Source organism: Vigna umbellata, chromosome 1, assembly GCF_029865625.1.
Source record: "Vigna umbellata cultivar VRB3 chromosome 1, Vumbellata_1.0, whole genome shotgun sequence".
NCBI classification, from domain to species: domain Eukaryota; kingdom Viridiplantae; phylum Streptophyta; class Magnoliopsida; order Fabales; family Fabaceae; genus Vigna; species Vigna umbellata.
This window is the reverse complement of record NC_142165.1, coordinates 80529079-80548923: the sequence shown is the minus strand read 5'-3', so window position 1 is coordinate 80548923 and position 19845 is coordinate 80529079. Positions and strand designations below refer to the sequence as shown.

General features: G+C 30.8%; 2 protein-coding genes across 3 annotated transcripts; one reads left to right on the top strand and one right to left on the bottom strand.

The window, feature by feature from the left end:
- Positions 1-85: 85 nt before the first annotated feature.
- LOC148206547 (putative receptor-like protein kinase At1g49730) lies at positions 86-6033 on the bottom strand. 2 transcript variants are annotated; one of them, XM_088104361.1, is made up of 9 exons: positions 5761-6031; positions 3050-3598; positions 2283-2573; positions 1924-2185; positions 1796-1848; positions 1382-1449; positions 1172-1261; positions 930-1003; positions 86-784 (listed from the first exon to the last, which is right to left on the bottom strand). In XM_088104361.1, exons 1-9 carry the CDS (start codon positions 5831-5833, stop codon positions 229-231), a joined length of 2016 nt encoding a protein of 671 aa, XP_087960487.1. In that variant the 5' UTR covers positions 5834-6031; the 3' UTR covers positions 86-228. The 2 variants fall into 2 exon arrangements, with proteins under 2 accessions (XP_087960487.1, XP_087960486.1); XM_088104360.1 differs by having other exon boundaries at positions 1796-2185; positions 5761-6033.
- A 5460-nt stretch (positions 6034-11493) lies between these two features.
- On the top strand, positions 11494-17828 carry LOC148206546 (PI-PLC X domain-containing protein At5g67130-like). Its single transcript, XM_088108054.1, has 8 exons — positions 11494-11562; positions 16085-16150; positions 16289-16402; positions 16482-16619; positions 16730-16819; positions 16958-17261; positions 17344-17567; positions 17679-17828. The coding sequence occupies exons 1-8, from the start codon at positions 11494-11496 to the stop codon at positions 17742-17744; spliced, it is 1071 nt and encodes a 356-aa protein (XP_087964180.1). The 3' UTR covers positions 17745-17828.
- The last annotated feature ends 2017 nt before the right edge of the window (positions 17829-19845 follow it).

The window sequence follows — 19845 nt, the reverse complement described above, 5'->3', positions numbered from 1 at the left end:
CAAAGAGGAAATTTGCATGGATGACCATGATGAAATCGAAATCTGTTACTCTAAAAGGCACTTTGGTTTGAAGGGTTCTCTAATAAAAAGAAAATGAAGTACTATATTTCTCATTTCTCCCATGATTTTCATATAGACTTTCTCCTACTTCCCAAAAATCCACAAATTTGAAGTCAGAGTAAATGAGAAATTTAAAACTCAAGTCAACTTGAAGAATCTAACGATGTTTCACACAGAGAACATATTTGGCGGAGACTGTGGAGAGCCAGTCTCAAGTAAAAAACTTCTACTGCAATATGACCGGGATGTACTCGAAGATGAAGCAAGATATCTTCCCTCTCCGCTGTGAAACAATGCTTCATTTCTGAGCATTTTCCCCTTGCTTCTTCTGCCTCTGTGCTGACTTCCCTGACATTCTTCATCTTCAACAGTTTGTAGAAACTCACTGTGCATTGGTTCTGATGTTTCATACAGAAGCCTAAGTACCTGTTTTATTGAAGGCCTTGCCCTTCCTTCTCTATGGGTGCACCATGCTACTATAGATATTACTGTTTGGAGCTGATCCAAGTCAAAAGATTCCCTCACATTGGGATCTACTAGCTCCAATAATCTCGTATCTGATTCCATGTATGGTTGGGCCCATTCTACTAGATTCTTATTATCTTGAATGGCTCGTCTTCCTGTTACAATTTCAAGTAGTAATACCCCAAAACTGTATATGTCACTTTTCTCGGTGAGCTCTTGAGTAACAACATACTCAGGATCCATATAACCTGGAATTGAATTTAACATCCAAAATTAAGTATTGTCAATGATGAAGGTTTATAGCTGTAGTTCCCTGGATATAGAACCCTCCTTTAAATCACGTAAAAATCTAAAATCAGCTAAGTAAAATATAGTGAAGAAAAGAATTTGTTACCCGGAGTTCCCGAATTTCAGTGTTTACAGGTTCAAAGCATACCGATCCATCTTTTGAAGCTTGTGCAAGACCAAAATCAGCTATCTGTGAAAATGATGTAATACAGGTATAAAGGAATTAGTTAACAATTGACAGCATCTTACCCTATCCATACATAAATCAAAAATTCTTTGCAATGTTTCAAACTCGGGCTGAAAAGACAGTGAATATTAACAGGTGAAATGCTGGCATACAGTGCGAAAATCATCCAACCTTGGCAACAAAGTTCTCATCCAGTAAAGTGTTGCTAGATTTAATATCTCTGTGACACAGAGGAGGATCGCAATAGAAATGGAGGTACTCCTGCACGTGAAAGAATGTGAGGTTAAAAAGTAAAATCCATGCATAAAGAGAATAAAGGATGAAAAACATTCAGCCACTCGATTTTGATAAGCTTGAAATTAAACCAATGGCAGTTATTACCAGGGCATTGGCCACATCAATGGCAATTTGGATTCTTGTTCGCCAACTTAAAGGTGTTTTACCAGGGGCTGTACAAATGAACAAAAGTATCTTACGTGAGATTAAGGGGTTAACAGGGAAAAGAAGCAATGATAATTATCTGTTTCCTCGCTATTCAAATGCTATAGTTTTGTTGCACATGTTGAATTGTCATGTTTAATATGGCTGAAGGTACTGAGTTAGAAAAAAGATGCAGGAAAGAAAGCACATAAGATCCACATAATAGATACAAGCACAAGGGATGCAGATAGAAGTGCCATTTGTAATTTGACCAAATATTATCGAAAGTAGAATATTATTCAAAACAGTGAGCGTGAATGTATTTATTTGTTTTTTTTTTAAGGAACAACAATCTATGGAAATCGAGAGGCATACAATGAAGATGATCTTTCAAGCTTCCATTTCCCATGTACTCATACAATAGAAACCTGCCATAGACATTCAGAAGAGTTTGATTCATTGGTATATATGTCGAAGAATATAAAAAACACAGAAACAGATACCTCTCACGTTTTTGAATGCAAAAGCCTCTCAAGGAAACAAGATGCCGATGGTGCAGCCGGGCAAGAAGCTCAATTTCTCTGCAGAACTCATCCTCTCCCTGCTCAGATATTCTGTTCATCCGTTTTACTGCTGCGACCAGGCCATCAGAAAAATCAGCTTTATACACAGTTCCAAATCCCCCTTGACCAATGATAGTACTAAAATCCTCTGTAGCCCTTTTTATCTCCTTGTAGCTGAATTTTCGGAACATAGATGAAGAACCTGCTCAACACACCCCAACCAGGAAGCAAAATAAGAAAAAATGGTGTGCTAGTTTCAATAATATATCACTAACAAGAATGATCAACCAAAACCTTACCTTCCTGAAATTTCCATGTTGTACAAGGTGGTAAGGTTTTCGAACAGGGTTTACCAAAATTATCAGGCTTGTCTAGCTCTCTGCTTTTCTGGCGAATTAGAACTATCAAGACTATGAGTGTGATAACAGCAACAGCTGTAACTGCAATAGCAATACCTGGAACTAACGTCAAACGATATGAATGATGCTTTCCCTTTAAAGGTGCACTTAACAATGGTTGACTTGGGCCATCAGAAACAGGTGGGCTTGGAGAAGCCTTAGGAGCAGGCAAGGATGGGGTTGACTCTAAAACTGGCATCACAGTTGCAAAAAAGCATGATCAGCTATAAAATTTTAGTTTATTGGTAACTATACACAGACTTCATTGCATTCCTGGAATGAATATTTATTGGTGTAAAAAGAAAATAATACACATGCTTCATTTGGCACACATTAATTGTTATAACTACTAACTAGTACCCTTTACACAGTTTTTTCAATGCGTAGTTTAGTTATACTGTTTTCTATCCTTGTCATTCATACCAATGGAAAGTATATGTGCAACAATTGCTTGTTTATTTAGAAGCAATTACAAAGAGGAACTACAACATTCTGAAGTAGAGATCTCATCCATTTTATTGGCTTTACATCATAATAAATCTCAAGGCCATAATCATTTAATCTATGCAGTAGAATTAACACGTGAAGGAACTCATTCACACAGTGACCTGAAGAGGGAGCAGATCAAACTGATTATCATTAGCTTTTTTACTTTATAAAATTCTTACCAGGAAGCTTGAGAAGTCCTTGAACCCCAAAGAAACAAATTGCAATGTCAATGGTAGATATCTCATCAACTTGGCTTGCTAATGCAGCAAAAGTGGCATCACGACATGTACTAAGTGTTATATTATCTTCAATTCCGATATGATGCAGATAACCAATGCCAGCATTTAAACACTTCTTACATTTACTTTCCTCTCCAAGTGGCGCTTTGCAATTTTTTGTGACCTCCGTAAATCTGGGGGATTGCAACATTTGGACAACACTAGTTCTCCCCTTACATTCATAATTAACAGGAATTTTTGTTCCGAAACCACAGAAAGCTGTTGCATTTTGTGCAACTCCATTAAGTTGCAAGGTTTGAAATATGGTTTGGAGGCAGATGTCAGTCGCATTTTGAGAGACCCCTAGGTTGCCTGTTGCATTAGCAAAACGAGAAACAGCAATTGCAACATTAGTATTGATGTATCGGCAGCATTTTCCTCTGTCACCATGGTTAGAGCATAGAGAGGATGCAAGTGTGAAGTTTGAACCAGTAAAATTCAAAGGGCAATCTGCAAAAGGAGGAGCAATATTAGACCATTAAACCACATTTAATCCTTCACCTGAATTGCCAACAATTTACTATAGTACAATTAAAAGATTGACTAGTCAAGCTGAGATTATTAATATAAGGATGGCAGTTTTGCTAACCATTACGCTAAAGGAAATGGATGGTTCAAGAATCAAAAGGGAAAAATTTACTATAAAATATTACTTCCAAATATTACCATTGCATCTCTACCATGATTTCCAATAAAATCTTTCTATTTGTTAATCATTTCCCTCATGGCAACGGTTAGAGAAACTGTAAAAACATATTCAGTTTCTGTGGAAGTTTTCAGAATGCATGAGATAAAAACTACACCACAAAACAGGTCCAATCTTAGTTCATTTCATGACATTCTTGCAGTATTAGTTTTGAATACATAGTTCTATGATTATTACTGTTTAGTCTTTACAGTCACAATATGTGCACCATGAAAGTTTTTGGCACCTTGACCATGTCATGATTCCCCTAGAATAAATCTTGAACATGTCAAAATATTGTGGAAGAGCGTCTATCTCAATAAAATGATTTTACTGCTTAGGTTTGCAGTGCAAGCTCTGGGCCTGATGTTCAATAGGCAATAGGTATATATTATATTGGAGTAAAGATATACTTTGACATATAATGGAATGAAAATGAACTTATTACAATTTTATGGATTTTTTTTTACTCGTGAGCATTCTTATAGGATGGTTACGGCGAGTTCTTCAATTCACTTATTTTCCTTTTGCTGTGGAAAACAATAAGATTGTACGTGATTTATATCCCTAAAATGCAAGCAAATGACTTTTGGACTCAAAGCACAAGCCAAATAAATACTGATCTGAAATTATAATTTAAATGAACAGATTAAAGCCCCTTCCTAGAGAGACGCTAAAATTATACCATCCTCTATTCATATTTTAAAATTACACTTTCCTCCCCTCAGATTAATAATATGTGCTACAATTTAGTCCATCTTTACTTAAAGAAACCTCTTAAGGTCAAATGTTTCTCTTTTACTGACTGTCAACATTGTTTGAAACTGATTTTGAATCTTTTACCGTGAACATTGAGAGTATAGAAGATTAAATGAACACTTTTAAGGAAGTTTCAAGTTAATAATATGAATTCACAAACCATCATTTCATTTACTGAAGTCCAAAAATTCATAATAATCACAAAATTAGTTATCAGTGATTGTAAAAATTGGAATAAAAAGAAAAACAAACTTAGGAGGCCAATTCACAGTTAATCATCCTCACACACACTAATTATACTAAAACGGGGTAAAGTGAAACACTTATTGATCTCTGAATAGAGATGAGTGTAACTTTTTAACTGAGAAGTTGCGGGATAAGGGTGTATTTTACATTAATTGAAGTAAAATAATAGGGACAGCAATGATGAAATTCTTGACAATTGGGAAAGGCGTTGTAACTATTCTATGTCACCGATAACATGTTTTCAATTTCATCAGAGTTCAAAACAGTTCCATTTTCTAGAGTTTATATACCAGTAAAAAGTACAACACAATATCGGATTTGCAGGATAGCCTTATCTATTTCTAATATAGGTTAAATGTGGCCAAATGCTTCTGCTTTCTGCTCTTTTAGAAGGTAAAAACTCAGGTTTCTCTATGGGCAAACCTAGAGCAAATGTGAATTTGTGATAAAAGCTTTTGCATATTAATTTCTGCAACCATTCAGGTGGTAAAAGCTTTTGTTGTACCACAATTCCATCAAGATATTTGGTCCTAAATGTGACTTTGGTGTAGAAAAAGGGAAGAGAAACAAGGTGAGAGAAATGTTAGTAACAAATTGACAATGTGCATAACTGTCCAGATTCATTAACACCTGTCAATCCTTTCTCATCACATTGAAGTTTCCCAATAACGGGGAAAACAATCATAACTAAGACCAACGTATAAATGCGCCAAGAACATCACCCACAAGTTCCAAGTGTTAGCATTATTAAATAGCCGTTATCATTAATTCCTACCTCGACACCATTCCTTACCCGTGATGGGTAAAAGACATATTCCAGAAATGAATGCAGCAGTTTGTGTACCCAGTATCGTAATAAGGCAAAAGGGTGGAAGATATTGAAGCAAAGCTAAAAAAGGAAAGAACTTTTGAAGGAACTAACCAGCCATTATGACAGGAAGCTGCATTCCAAGAAAAGCCAACATTCCCAACAAAGGGAGAAGCCCGTAGAGCATGGTGGAGTAGTTGGTAGAGAAGAAAGATGAGGACTTGAAATGAAAGAGTGTGTTTATGTGTATTGTGTGTCTTAACCACCCATTTTGGGAACACCATTCACCGTTCTGGCTGCTACAATAGGTTTTATTAGACTTTTCAGAAAGACCGGTGGGTGTGTGGGCGTGTGAATGTGTGCGTGAGAGAGAGAGAGAGAGAGAGAGAGAGGGTTTTGTACTTTTGTTTGTTTGGCTCTGAATAAATGCGCACTGATGAGGAAGAACAACAATTTTAATTGATGCTTTCGTGGGGTATACCTTTATTTGTTTCATATTCCACAGTACACCAGAGGCTCTCCCTTTCATTTTTCTCATTCTTCATCAAACTTCTCAAAGACACTGCACACACCAAAAAGAAATTCATTCTTAATAAATATCAGTTTTTTAAATTAAATTTTAAATCTTTACGGTGTTTAATGGAGCACGTAATAAGAACAAATTATAATATAGATGTAAAATTCTCTCTTTACAAACGGTTGATTTGATAAGTGAGGAAGAGTTGAAACCAACACAAAGGAGAAAGACCTGTGAAATGGTGGTGTTGCATTTATGAGGCTAAATTTGATTACTATTTGATTTTATAACGTTAATTAGATTAAGTTTACCATTTGAGTAGTTTATCATTTTAGTTTGATACCACACAAGAAAATCTGAAAATTTCACATGAACAAAGCATTTGTTACTAGAACCAAATTAGTTTAAAAGATTTATAAGCTTTTCTGTAAATAATTTTGTTTATAAAAAAATGTTGGGAGCGTCGGCAGTGAGATTCTTTTCTTATGGAAGGTAAAAGTATAAAAAATGTTGAGTGTTTGTTATTGATATTTGGTTTTGTCTCATAAGTCTCCATCAGCATATGAATGATGGAAGAAAAATGTCATGGATTTAGTTGCAATGAGCATGTGAGCATGTGTGGGACCTATCACTTCATACATGTGCCTATATTATGTGCTTCTTCTCTTCTCTTGCCCTACAATGTCATCCTCCAATCCCTCCATATTCTCTTCAAATCAACCACTGCACATTTTTTTTACACTCTGGAAATCCATCCCTACCATTACCAATATAAAAAAACCAACACACCACGTTTCTTTAAAATCTAAATATTTACCATACATCCTTTTCTTCAAACTTTCCTATTAATGAGTTATATCATTCTAACATAAGTGAATTTTAAACCTAAGTTTCACATTAAAATAAAAGTGATTAAAAATTATTTGAAAAAAATTATAAAATTATTTTCTTAAAATTTTAAGTTAAAAATGATATTAATATTTTATGTAAATTAAATTCATAACCAATTGGTAATTTGTTATCCTCTTAAAAAAAACACATCAATTTCTTATAAATAGATATCAATTTTTTTTTATTTATTTTTAGTTAATGGAATACTTAATCCTCATACTAAAACTCTGAACATTCTTTTTCTTCTTCTTTCTTTCATACCCAAGTTTATATAATAAAAACTTGTATGGGAATCCAACTTACAATCCAACTTTTATAGCATAGTTGTTTCTGTTTGACATATGAAAAATCTCCGACTTATTTCATACAACACAAGAAATTATGAAAGTGTTACACTATTCATAGTCTTATTTTTCTATTCTGTTTACTAAATTAATATGCAATTTTGTCCAACTGGTTAATTAAATTTTAGTGTTTTTAATTTGGGTTGTTTTCATTTGTGTTAGGGTTATTTCTTCTTAATGTTCCCCTTTACTACTCAGTTATCATCCTTTTACAAATTTTGTCATTAAATTTCTTTTTAGTTTTGAAACTTTTGAATTACATGTACATTTTCTAATCTATTAATTTTGAAACAAAATGATAATGTGCCATAAAAAAATAATATAAGTCAAAACACGCTGTTTTTTGATAATAAAATGTCACTTCTTTTTTTTTTTACTTTCTACGGTCATACTTTAACATTTCGTCAGAACTTTGAGAAAAATTGATAAGGTGCGTAAATTTCTTAAAATATAATAATAAAATATAAGAGTGATAAATAATGGGAAATGACAATAATTTATTGATAAAATACCAAATTAGGTTTTATTTTTTATTTATTTATTTTTATGTTTTAAGGATCCTTAGATATTTAGATTACTTTCATCAAAACAAGCGCAAGTTAAACACAATCTTACATCTATAAGTTACTTTTTTTGTAAGATTTCTAAAAAAATTGTTTCGATCACGTTTAAGTTGACATTAATGTATTTTTATAATTTTTGTAGTATTTTAAGATTACATTTCTACCTACACACAAAAATACATTTGTATACTTATCCAGATATAAGCATATCGATTATTTGAACATTAATTTATCATTTTAAGATTTTAGTGATGCATTATTAAATTATTTACTTATTTTTATAGGTGTGCAACTTAACTTCAATAAGTTTGTCTTTGGTGAAAACTATGGTAAAAACAAACAAATAATTCACTTATTTTTTTAAAATGTTAAATAAAATAAGGATGTTAAAATACTATATATTATTTCTTATCAAATGATGAATAGTAAACTGTTAGTTGAATTAAAAAGGAAAATGTAATCTTTTCTATTTTGAGAGCATCTTTTGGAGACATGTTTTGCGAATAGATATTTCCTTAAAAAATTAGAGAAAGAAAAGGACAAACTTCATTATTCATTTGCCAATTAACGAAGTTCAGTAAAGCAATTCGAAGTGTGAATATTAAAGTATGAATTAAGAAATGTTAATATAGATTAGTGTGCAAAATCAAATTGTTTGGGGAAAGAAAAATGCCAAGAAGACCGGATCAATAAAATACATTACTGCTATTTGACAGCATGTGTGCCAGCTATTCTTATCTGTTTTTGGCGTTCAAAATTAAATTATTTTTTATTTTCAATAATTGGACTCAAAGTGTTTTAAAACTACGTTAAAAATAAATTCAATTCTACTTTTATAGAACGGTTTTTGTTTTTTAAATTTATATTTTAGAAAAAAAAAACTAAATTAAAAAGGTTATCTTCGTTAGTGTTTTTTTTTTCTCATTACTATTCTTATTATCGCAGTGATTATAACGATAAAAATATATTTATTATACGTGAAATAGCCTAAATGGTTCTCTACTGGAAGATAGAAATATATTTATTATTATTTCACAGATCTTAATATTCTAAATCTCCTTCCACTCAAAATTAAGAATAAAGTAAATTTGTATTTATAGATAAATTAAGGATACTACAATATTTTACATTGATATAAGGATAAGAATATATATATATATATATATATATATATATATATATATATATATATATCCATCTGATTTTTATCTATACATTCGTTTTGATTTAAATTTCTTAGACATTCTTAATTTATTAGTATATTTTAAAATTTATAAAATTATAAACTTTCTTTCACTGTTGTTGATATCGAAGAGAAGAAATTTGTGTTTTTAACTTTTCTCTAAAAGAAATATTTAATGAATATTTATTGATATGAGTGCAGTTATAATTATATTTATGTACATTAGAATGAAATATAGATTTTATACACGTTGAGTGTAAAGACAGGAATCAATATAGAATTTACTTAAAAAACGAGGATGAAGTTAGTCAAAACTCACATCCACTCATACTTGTCACCCTGGCCAAAACCACATATTTAGTGTTCACATATTTATTGTGCTTCTTCATGTTTAGGTGTTGAGAATCACAATATTCTATAATTCTTACATGCTCTAGAATAATATATTGCTTGTTATTCTTTCTTTTACTTCTATTTATCAATTAGTAAAATTCAATATTGAATAAAATATTTTGTACAAATATTAACATGAAAAAATCACATACAAGTCAAGAAAACCCATTAAATAATTCATAAACTTATTAAATGTGTATCATATACACCATCATCGACAGATGAAGTCGAAGTGGCTATCGAAAACATCTAATAATAAAGATAAAACATTAACATCTTAATTACACATTAACATCTTAATTACACATTAATAAGCATCGAAACTAATGATTATATTGGATAATAACTAATCAAAGATCAAGAATATATCACTACAATGGCAAAAATATCCGGATAAAATTAGTCATGGATAGTTGATATCATATTAGTCATACACTTAAGTATTCATTATCTGGAAAAAATTAATATAAAAATTTAATTTATATTTTATTAATTTAAATTTAATTTAAATTAAATATTATTTTATAATTAATTTAATTTATATTATATTTTATATTTTCTTTTGTAATTTTATTTAAGGTTAAATATGTTTTTGTCCCTCAGTTATCATGCGATTTTAGTTTTCGTCCCTCTCTGAAACTTTGATACACTTTCATCCTCTTCTTTTAAAAAGTGTCATATTTAGTCTTCCATGACTAGCAGAGTTAGTTTTTTTCTGACGTGGCTAACGGGTGCCACGTGTAAGGCTAATTTGAATTTTGTTTTTGATTTTAATTAAAATTAAAAAAAAAAATATTAAATTGTAAGGTCAAAATTGGAAACCTTTTCTTCTTGCTCACTGGTTCATCCTCATGGGGACACTCTTCCCTCTCCATCTTCAACGCAGTCATGGCCAACATCATGACAGAAAAACTCATAAGAGGGTTCAACCTCTTCCCCTAAAGACCCGAAAGACCCCATCAGCAAAGCTCACACTTGCATGGTTTTTTTTTACGCATCACACCATGCATGCTTACATCACAACAAATATAATTCTTAGACTAATTGATGAGCATTTTCAAAACTAATTTCAAAAATTTTTATTTGAATGTTTCTATTACTAATTCATGGTAAAATTCAATATACTTGTTTTTCCCAACATAATAATTATAAAAACATTATTTCACCTCAAAACTAAATTACGAATCTAGAATGAAAATAATGAACATATATTTATCTAAAATCACTTCAGTTGATTGTTGAATGTGATTCTGGAAACATGATGCGAGTTCAAACAAACAATTAATGTGTCTGTGATTTGGGTAGGGAATTTAAGGTGGGTTCAAGCAATGGAGTGGTCTGGTCAAAAAGAATTTGGGGCGTCTTGTGCGGTCCCATTTTTGATGGATGGTGAAGAAGCACTTCTTCAACATGACAAACTTCCACCATGAAATTGGGATAAGGAAAACTGGAATTTGGGAAATTTAGTCCAAAAGATGACATTATGCTTCATTTGCTTCTTTTTCCAAATCAAACTCCGATTCCATTCAAAGCCTCTCATACGCCCGAGTTTGCTCCCATTGTTGTTGCCAAGGCTGCCTCTAAGAGGTTTCCCAATCGGACTTCCACAACTACGTCATTCCTATCGCCAAAACCTACCATCGCTTCGAGGACATCTGTAACCACACCTCCAAGGAACAAATCAACGACCTCGCCAATGTCGTTGCCGCCTCTAAGGTCCCTGCGCTCTACTTCAAGGAGGACTTTTGCCTCGAGGACAGAGCTATGTTCCGTGCCGCCTTCCCCTTTGCCAACGTTGCCAAGAACCTCGCGCTGCAAGAGAAACTCTCACACTACCTCGATGTTGTGGACCTCCATCTCATGAAGGAGATCTCGCTCCTCTCGTCCTCATTCTTCAAGACGCAGGGCAGCTGTAGGATCTCGATCCGCTCATGACTGTTGGACCTGATGTTAGCCATGGCTGCCTTGAAGATAGAGAGGGAAGAATGCCCCCATCATGGTGAACCCGTGAACGAAGAAGAGAAGGTTTTCCGATTTTGACCATACAATTTAATATTTTTTCTTTTAATTTTAATTACAATAAGAAACAAAATTCAAATTAGCCTAACACATGGAACACCGTTAGCCACATTAGAAAAAAACTAACGTTGTTAGTCATGGAGGAGTAAACATGACACTTTTTAAAAGGAGAGGGATGAAAGTGTATCAAAGTTTCAGAGAAGGACGAAACTAAAATCGCATAATAGTTTAAGACTAAAAACATATTTAACCCTTTTATTTATATTTTATGTTAAACATTTATAAAATATCTTCTTCTTTTTTTATATATTTCCGGGTATCCACAAGTACCCTCGAGTTTTAAAATACCCGCAAATATAGTGGAATTCTTCTGCGGAGGAGACTGAATGTAGCTTACTTGGAGCGAATCGATATAAAAACACTTGTGTAATTATCTTTTCTCTTATCTAAATGATCCTCTTACAAAAACCTGTAGTTGCATTTTACTTACAAACACAACAATCTTCCAAGCTAAATGATAATTTTTCATAAAGGAAGTTCTTTAAAAACACTTGGCAATTATCTCTTCTCTTATCTAAACTATCTTCTTACAAAAACCTACAGTTGTGCTTTACTTCCAAACACAATAATCTTCTAAGCTAAACAATAATTTTTCATAAAGGAAGTTCTTACAAAACATTGCAAGATATATTCTGAATAGCACGACAAAAACTACTATTGTTTATTCATATTTATCAAGTCAAGCGTCTAAGCTTTTAAAAGAAAATTTTAGAGCTCGATAATGTACTATATTAGAAGGGTTGCAAAAAGTTTGTCATTAACAATATTCAACCCCCCTCTAGTGTTTTTCAGGTACTTCGAGAGTGACTACTCTCGAAATAGTACTTATTATTGTTGTTACTTGTTTTTATTGGATTGAGAGTTCACCATTGGACCAAAAGTTATGGTTAATAGTTAGGACACACCTCTTTCTACTTTTTATAGTGTACCATTTTAAATGTCATGATTTGATTATAACTTGGCCCACTTGACCTACACCATGGGAAAATTGATGCATTCTATAACAAAATTTTGCTTTACAATTGTTTTACTAGAAATCAAATTCTTTGATTATGAATGAACCCATTGGTCTACACCAAGAAATATATATGGAACATGAAATAGTCTCTCTTTAAACAATTTTTCAGTGAAAATCAAACTTAAAACCTTAAATCTAATACTAATTGTTGAATCAATCACTTACCACTAAACCAAAATTATAGGTCATAGCCATAACATAATTCTTTCTAGTTATGAGTATATCATCCCAAGTGTAATTTGATTGACTCGATCCACTTGACTTATTATAACATATAAAAATTTATAATGTAATATTTTTCATACATAAGCATTCTACTCTTTATAAATTATATAAATATTTTGTTATTATTTTTAAATAACATAAAGAAAAAAAAAATGGAAGGGGGTAGGAGCTTATCTCGTACTAATTTATAAGCGTGCTTGGTTAAAAATCTGAAAGTAATTAATACCTATAATGAAAGTAAATAAAAAAAATTAAGTATGGCTATAAATAGGAGGGATTTACGTAAAAAGATAAGGAGAAAGGGAAGAAAGAGAATGAAAACATGGAGAAGAAAATCAAAAGAGAAGAAAAGTAAAAGAAAGAGGAGAAAAGAGGGAAAAAATAATTTTAATATATTAGTCTCTAATTTCATTATATTTATTTATTTATATTTGTATTATTTATATTTATGTTAATGACGCTCCTAATCTCATTGTATTTATTTATTTATATGTATATCCAATTATGTACTACTTATATTTATTTATATTTATCTTTAATTACATACTAGTTATATCTGTTTATTTATATTATTATAGGTTTTTTAGTGATAGAAATGAAACAACGTGAGAACCAAAGTTCGATTTTGATTTTAAATGTGGTAAAAAGAACCTAAAGTTTTTACTACACAATATATTTTTATAAATAAACATTAGAAACCAAATAAAAAGAACATTGATGCAAATTTATGATTAAACTTCCCCATATATGGTCAGAAATGAAAATGGAAAGAGTAGCAAAAGCCAACAAAAATGTATAAATGAATCCCTAAACCACCATCATTTGGTTGTTAGAGATCGATCATAACTCGCAAAAACATTTTCGTTATTTTTCTATAATGAAAAAAGAAGAAGGAACCATGATTTTAATTTATAAAAAGAAATTTACATCAGACTTTCTATTATCAATGTAAAATATATAATTTATGTCAAACACTACAAAATCCAACATAAATTATATGTTTCACGTCAAATACTCAAACCTACGACATAAATCATTTTTTTTTATTTATAAAACGGTTAGTGTGATTTTTTTTATTATGAAGTCATTCATTATCAAAAATAAATTAGGTGAAGTAAATCACTAGTGATAGTAACACGAAAAATATTCAACTCTATATTGTTTTTAACTTGTTATCACAACTTTAATAAATATTGTTTTTAACTTGGTATCACAATTTTAATTAAGAGGACCTAAAGTTTTAACCATAACCTCATTTTATAGGTTAAAAAAATTGTAAAATATATTGTATATATTCTCAACTCAAACAAAGACTATCTCCAGGTTTCTTTTAAACATAAATAATTTTCACGAGATTAAATAACTATGTATAAACTCTTTCACAACTTCTTTTATTTCTATGTTGCTAAATCAAATTAGAAATCTTAATTTCAATTACTTGCTACGTATATTATGAGTCATGCTCAAATGATAGATAATAAAATTTAAATTAGATTAGCACAATTTTTTTTCTTGACTCTTTAATTTAGTTCAATATGAAAAATATAATCCCACGCCCCTAATGCACAGTGACCAGGACCATCACGAGTTTCATTGTTTTCTTTTTCTTTTTTAATTTTCTAGTTTATCTGGACTGTATTGTATATTAGAATAAAGTTAAATATTAAAAAATAAAAATAAAGATTTAAAATTAATTCATATTTTTTATAGGTTCCCTTACGTTATAAATATAGTAAATATCAAATAATAATAGATGATATTTTAATTCATAGAAACGATAATTATAGATTATGCCCCTAACATAAACTTTTATACAAACTAATTTTTATATTTTTATATGATTGTAAAATATTTTTCTTTTGAAAAAAAAAACTACACAAGTAAATCAGCCCTCTAGACCCAAAGACTAAAATTACCTAAATTGGCCCAACAAGTCTTTTGAAAATGTACTATAAACCTGTTACTATAAGCTATACCAAAATCACAAGGACATTCAATTTTATTCAATTTTTTTATAACCAAACATGTTAATTATGATATTATTAATTATTTTGCAAACAATAATTGTTCGTCCCCTCGTAATTGAATCTTCGAGCTAAACGTTTGTCGATTTTGGTCAATCAAACATTTATAACGAAATTATTGTACTATTTTGTTTGTCAAAAATAGCCATCCTTGTTCTACAAAATCTTAATGCAAATAACTCTTTCGGTAATATATCTTCTAGTAAAATCATAATTTCAATGGCTAATCTATATTCTCAAAGGTTAAACATTTCAAATTTTAATATTTAAGAGTTAGTTAATTAATTAATATATCAAACTTACACATATACAAGGGTGCATATAATTAATTTGAGCATTTGTTTACACCTTTTCTCTCCTTTAAAACTCTAATATTCAAATTACATTTTACTCTTCTTTTCCTCTTGAACGTATCATGCTTAATAATCCTACTGTTTTCTTCACCCATCTGATCAAATCTAAAATGCTTTTTCTTGTGAACATTCTACACAGATGAATATTGTATTATTTAAACGCAGAGATAGAAAAACAATTCTTTTTTATTTTTTCAATTTAACATTTATTCTGAAAAGGAAGACATGAATATAAACATAAATAATACATAAACACATCATTGCAACAAACAAGATTTTTTAGAACATTTTTAAAATTTTATCCATATATATATATAGAGGTGATAATAATTCGTTTTTAATTAGTATATTCTACATAATCGAGTTAGGAACAATTGCATAAGCCACTTCTATTTTTTGTTTTTTATTCCCGTAAGAGGAACATCTTGCAATAATACTAGGCTGTAGAACTGCCATATGATAATAATTGAATAATGCACGTTTTATAGTCATTTTCATTTTTTTTCTTTTTATTCTTGGGTCACCATCATGACGTTATTGTTTGGTTCAACTGTTTTATATTTTTTGAACGTACTTTTGCTATGTGATAAGACCAAAGCATTCCTAAATTACATAACCCTTTGGAACTGTTTTAGACAAATTAATGTTATCCGACAATCGAAATATGATTAAAATATATGTTAGCCATTCAAATATATGAAGTTTCATTTCCAATAAATATATATATATGAATTGGTTGGTTGCGTAAGTAATGCATAGAATAGCAAATAATGGAGGTACATTGCAATGTTAAGATTCTGCTCTGCATATTGCTTTACATTCAAACTTTCATCTTTGTTCTTTTGCAGAACTACCTTCTCATCGCTACTTTGATCAGCACAAGTCTTGTATTTGCTTGCTACATCGTTCTCATGGTAACTATAAGTATTTTGTATTTTCATAACATTTCATAAAAATAACTGTAAACATGTTCTAGTTACAGTTATATATATGTTCAATGCTTTCAGTGATTTATGAAAATCATGGTTATTGTGTGAAACTTGCTTGAATAGGTGGGAGAAACATGTTCTCGAGACATTAATGACTGTGACATGGGATTGCAGTGCATAGAATGCAACTCGAAAAATCGGTGTACACGAATTCGAACTATAAGTCCTATTTTAAGGGTCCTTACCATGTTCATCAACCTGTTTTGTACCTCTCAATAAATTTTGTATAACTAAGAGTATGGTGAATGATGTACAGGTGAAGGATCTTCCATTCAACCATTACTCATGGCTTACAACTCATAACTCGTTTGCATGGAGGGGAGTGAATTCAAGCATCGGTTTTCCAATTTTGGCCATCATGAACCAAGAAGATTCCATTACAGACCAACTCAAGGTATGTTAAGTAAATGTCAAAAACAGTAATGATTATCAGATGAATATCGTTTCAGATTTTCAAGACAACTTCATATGCTCATAGTATTTGTCAGACATTTTTGGTTGCAGAATGGTGTAAGAGGATTGATGTTGGACATGAGTGATTATAAAGATGACGTTTGGCTATGTCAAGGGATGTGCTCTAGATATACAGCTTTTGTAAGGCATTTTGTAAAAATTTCACAATCACCACTCTTCAAAGTTAAAGTGTTGTTTGATTTGGTAATGCTTAAACATGTCTTTGTTTGACATTCTTAAGGGTCCTATAATTTTGAAATACGAGGTACAATTTAACAGCAACCTGCCATTCATGTTCTAAAAGAGATCAGGGCATTCCTCGTAACACACCCAACACAAATCATCACCATTTTCATTGAGGATCATGTAACATCGCCAAATGGTGTGAATAAAGTTTTTAATGCAGCTGGGCTGAGGAAATTTTGGTTTCCAGTGTCGAAAATGCCCAAAAACGGTGGTGATTGGCCAACAGTCATAGAAATGATACGCAGGAATCATCGGTTAATTGTGTTCACTTCAAATGCAACTAAGGAGGATTACCAAAGAATTGCGTTTGTGTGGAATTATGTTGTCGAAAATCATTGTGAGTTTCACACATTCTTTCGGAATCAAATTCTACAATTAAATGGGTCTAATAATTTATACCAGTTTTGATAATATTGTAGATGGACATGATGGCATGAAAGGAGGTTCTTGTTCAAATCGAGCTGAATCACTTCCAATGAACACAACAACAAAGTCATTGGTCTTAATGAACTACTTTCGAAATGTCAAAAATTCTGAGGAAGCATGTAGGGATAACTCTTCTCCTTTGATGACCATGATGAATATGTGCTTCACTGCTGCAGGTAATCGATGGCCTAATTATGTTGCTGTTGACTTTTACAAGGTAAACATTTTATAGCACTTTGAAAACCACTTCCTTAATAGCATCAATTATAAGCTACATATTCATATATATATATATTCAATGGAACTTATACGTGGCTGAAACATCCAGAGAAGTGACGGTGGTGGAGCTCCTCAAGCATTAGACGTGGCAAATGAAAACTTGCTTCAGACATAAACAAGCTCATTGCAATCATCGTGGCAGGTATAGGGATACAACCAATGAATTGACTTAAGTTATTTTTTTATACATGTGATGAAGGATAACACACTTCAAATTAGGAAAAACTCTCTTTTAACGACTTTTTTTACAATAATCTGGATAGCACGTCATTAGTCTGTTTCAAATATATGAACTAATAAAATAATGACTCATAATCGGTTGTCAAAAAGTTGTTAAAATATCATGGTTCTTAAAAATATTTTTTTAGAAGTTTGTCTATTCTCACGCACCTAATATGCTTTAATTTGTCTCACGTATCTGAGTTGACGTATATTCATATCGACGTATATCCCCGTATATGAATTTTAGGATACTTTACTAATATTTATCAATAAATTATCTAATATATAAATCAATATATTAGTGGTAATAATATATAAGATTATGTTAAAAATTTTAATACATACGCTTTGATTTTAATTTGGATTCACAATAATAATTATATATTTATTATGTTTTTTAAAAATTTTATAATTTTTCAATATACATATATTACGTATCATACTTTGTTATTTTTAAAATAAGTATATTTATGTAAAACATACTTTTCGTATAACAAACATATCAAATTTTTGCATCATAAACTCACACAAGTTAATGTAATATCTAAAATTCACTTGAAAGTTTTTCTAGAAGGGTATGTGATGGATGTGAAGTTGCTTGTTTATTGGAATTAAAACTTGATTTACTTTTTTGTTTACAACAATGTAGTTTTTTACCCCTTAGCTTAAAATCAAGCATTCTTCAAATGAATCTTAGTCACGAAAGTTTATCCTTGGAATTTTTGTTTAGAGATATAAATAATTAAATAAACTGAGAATACAAGAATAAAATTGATGAGCATATCGTAATCTTGATTATGGTTGTCCTAATAATTTTTACCATTTTTAGTTTAACAATGTTCCAATTGAATTAAGTCTGAATTATGTTATTTTATGTTTGCTAAAGTTCATTATTAAAAATTAATCACTTTTATGAAAAAGTGTTTAAAAAATAATAAAAAGATTTATTTTCAAAAAATTGAACTTAACATTCACTTCATTTATAAAAGCATTTAATTTTACTTTTCAATATTTTTTTTTTCTTAAAGTCAACACCCTATTTATATTTCAAGATATAAATGAAAAGTGAATTAATTCACTTCAGAATATCAAAACAATTCACTTCACAAACTTAAGTTCACCTAAAAGTTTAGATTTTACTAAATTATGAGGGACAGACAAGTATATCATCTCCTGAATAATTTTATACAAGTCTTTCAGGTTAAATATGTTTTAGCATCTCAACTATCAAGTATTTTTGGGTTTAATTTCTCTTCCAAATTTTGGTTTACTTAGATTTAGTTCCTCTTCCAAACTTTGATTCACTTTAATCTTTGTCTTTAAGAAAACTATAATATTTTGTTCTCCATGACCAACGACAGTTAATTTTTTTCTGACATACGTGGAAGGCCAATTCAAATTTTGTTTCTAACTCTAATTAAAATTAAAAGAAAAATGATTAAATTGTAAGGTTAAAACTGGAATCTCTTTCTTCTTCGCTCAAGGGTTCATCTTATGGAACACTCTTTTCTTCTTCATCTTCAACCAGTCATGGCCAACACCAAGTCCATTTCCAACTATTACACTTACTTTCTTGTGACCATGATTCCATCTCATTTTGACCTCATTTTTTTTTCATCTATCATCAACTCAAATCACAAAATTTATCATATATTTTCCACTCTCACTTACTTTTTCTTTCCTTCCCTCTTTCCTAAACCTATTCCCCCAAAAATTAGGGTGGAGGGCATTCCACATTTCTTCCCCCTTCTCCAGCTATAATTATTAATTAACAAAGCGTTGTACCGAGAACACGAACAATCTCCGCAGTACTACCACCATCGTCGAAAACAGGAAGAACGTAAGCAACGCGGTTAGTGAAATTCTTGAGCACATCGTTGAAGGCGGTGCCTCCAGAGAAGACTAGCAAAACCCTAGAGTAAAGGAATCACTTGTGTGAGGGAGATCAACAACCTTTATTGTTCTGAAGAGTAATGAAAATGGGAATTAAAGGA

Bases quoted from the DNA above. Each gene is read 5' to 3' on its own strand.
- LOC148206547 (XM_088104360.1), bottom strand. From the start codon at position 5,833: ATGCTCTACGGGCTTCTCCCTTTGTTGGGAATGTTGGCTTTTCTTGGA. The intron at 3,599-5,760 runs GTTAGTTCCTTC...CTCCTTTTGCAG, and splicing joins GCTTCCTGTCATAATGGCTG to ATTGCCCTTTGAATTTTACT. The intron at 1,450-1,795 runs GTATGCCTCTCG...TCATTTGTACAG, and splicing joins CTTGAAAGATCATCTTCATT to CCCCTGGTAAAACACCTTTA.
- LOC148206546 (XM_088108054.1), top strand. From the start codon at position 11,494: ATGGCTGCCTTGAAGATAGAGAGGGAAGAATGCCCCCATCATGGTGAA. The intron at 16,151-16,288 runs GTAACTATAAGT...TTGCTTGAATAG, and splicing joins CTTGCTACATCGTTCTCATG to GTGGGAGAAACATGTTCTCG. The intron at 16,403-16,481 runs GTCCTTACCATG...AATGATGTACAG, and splicing joins CTATAAGTCCTATTTTAAGG to GTGAAGGATCTTCCATTCAA.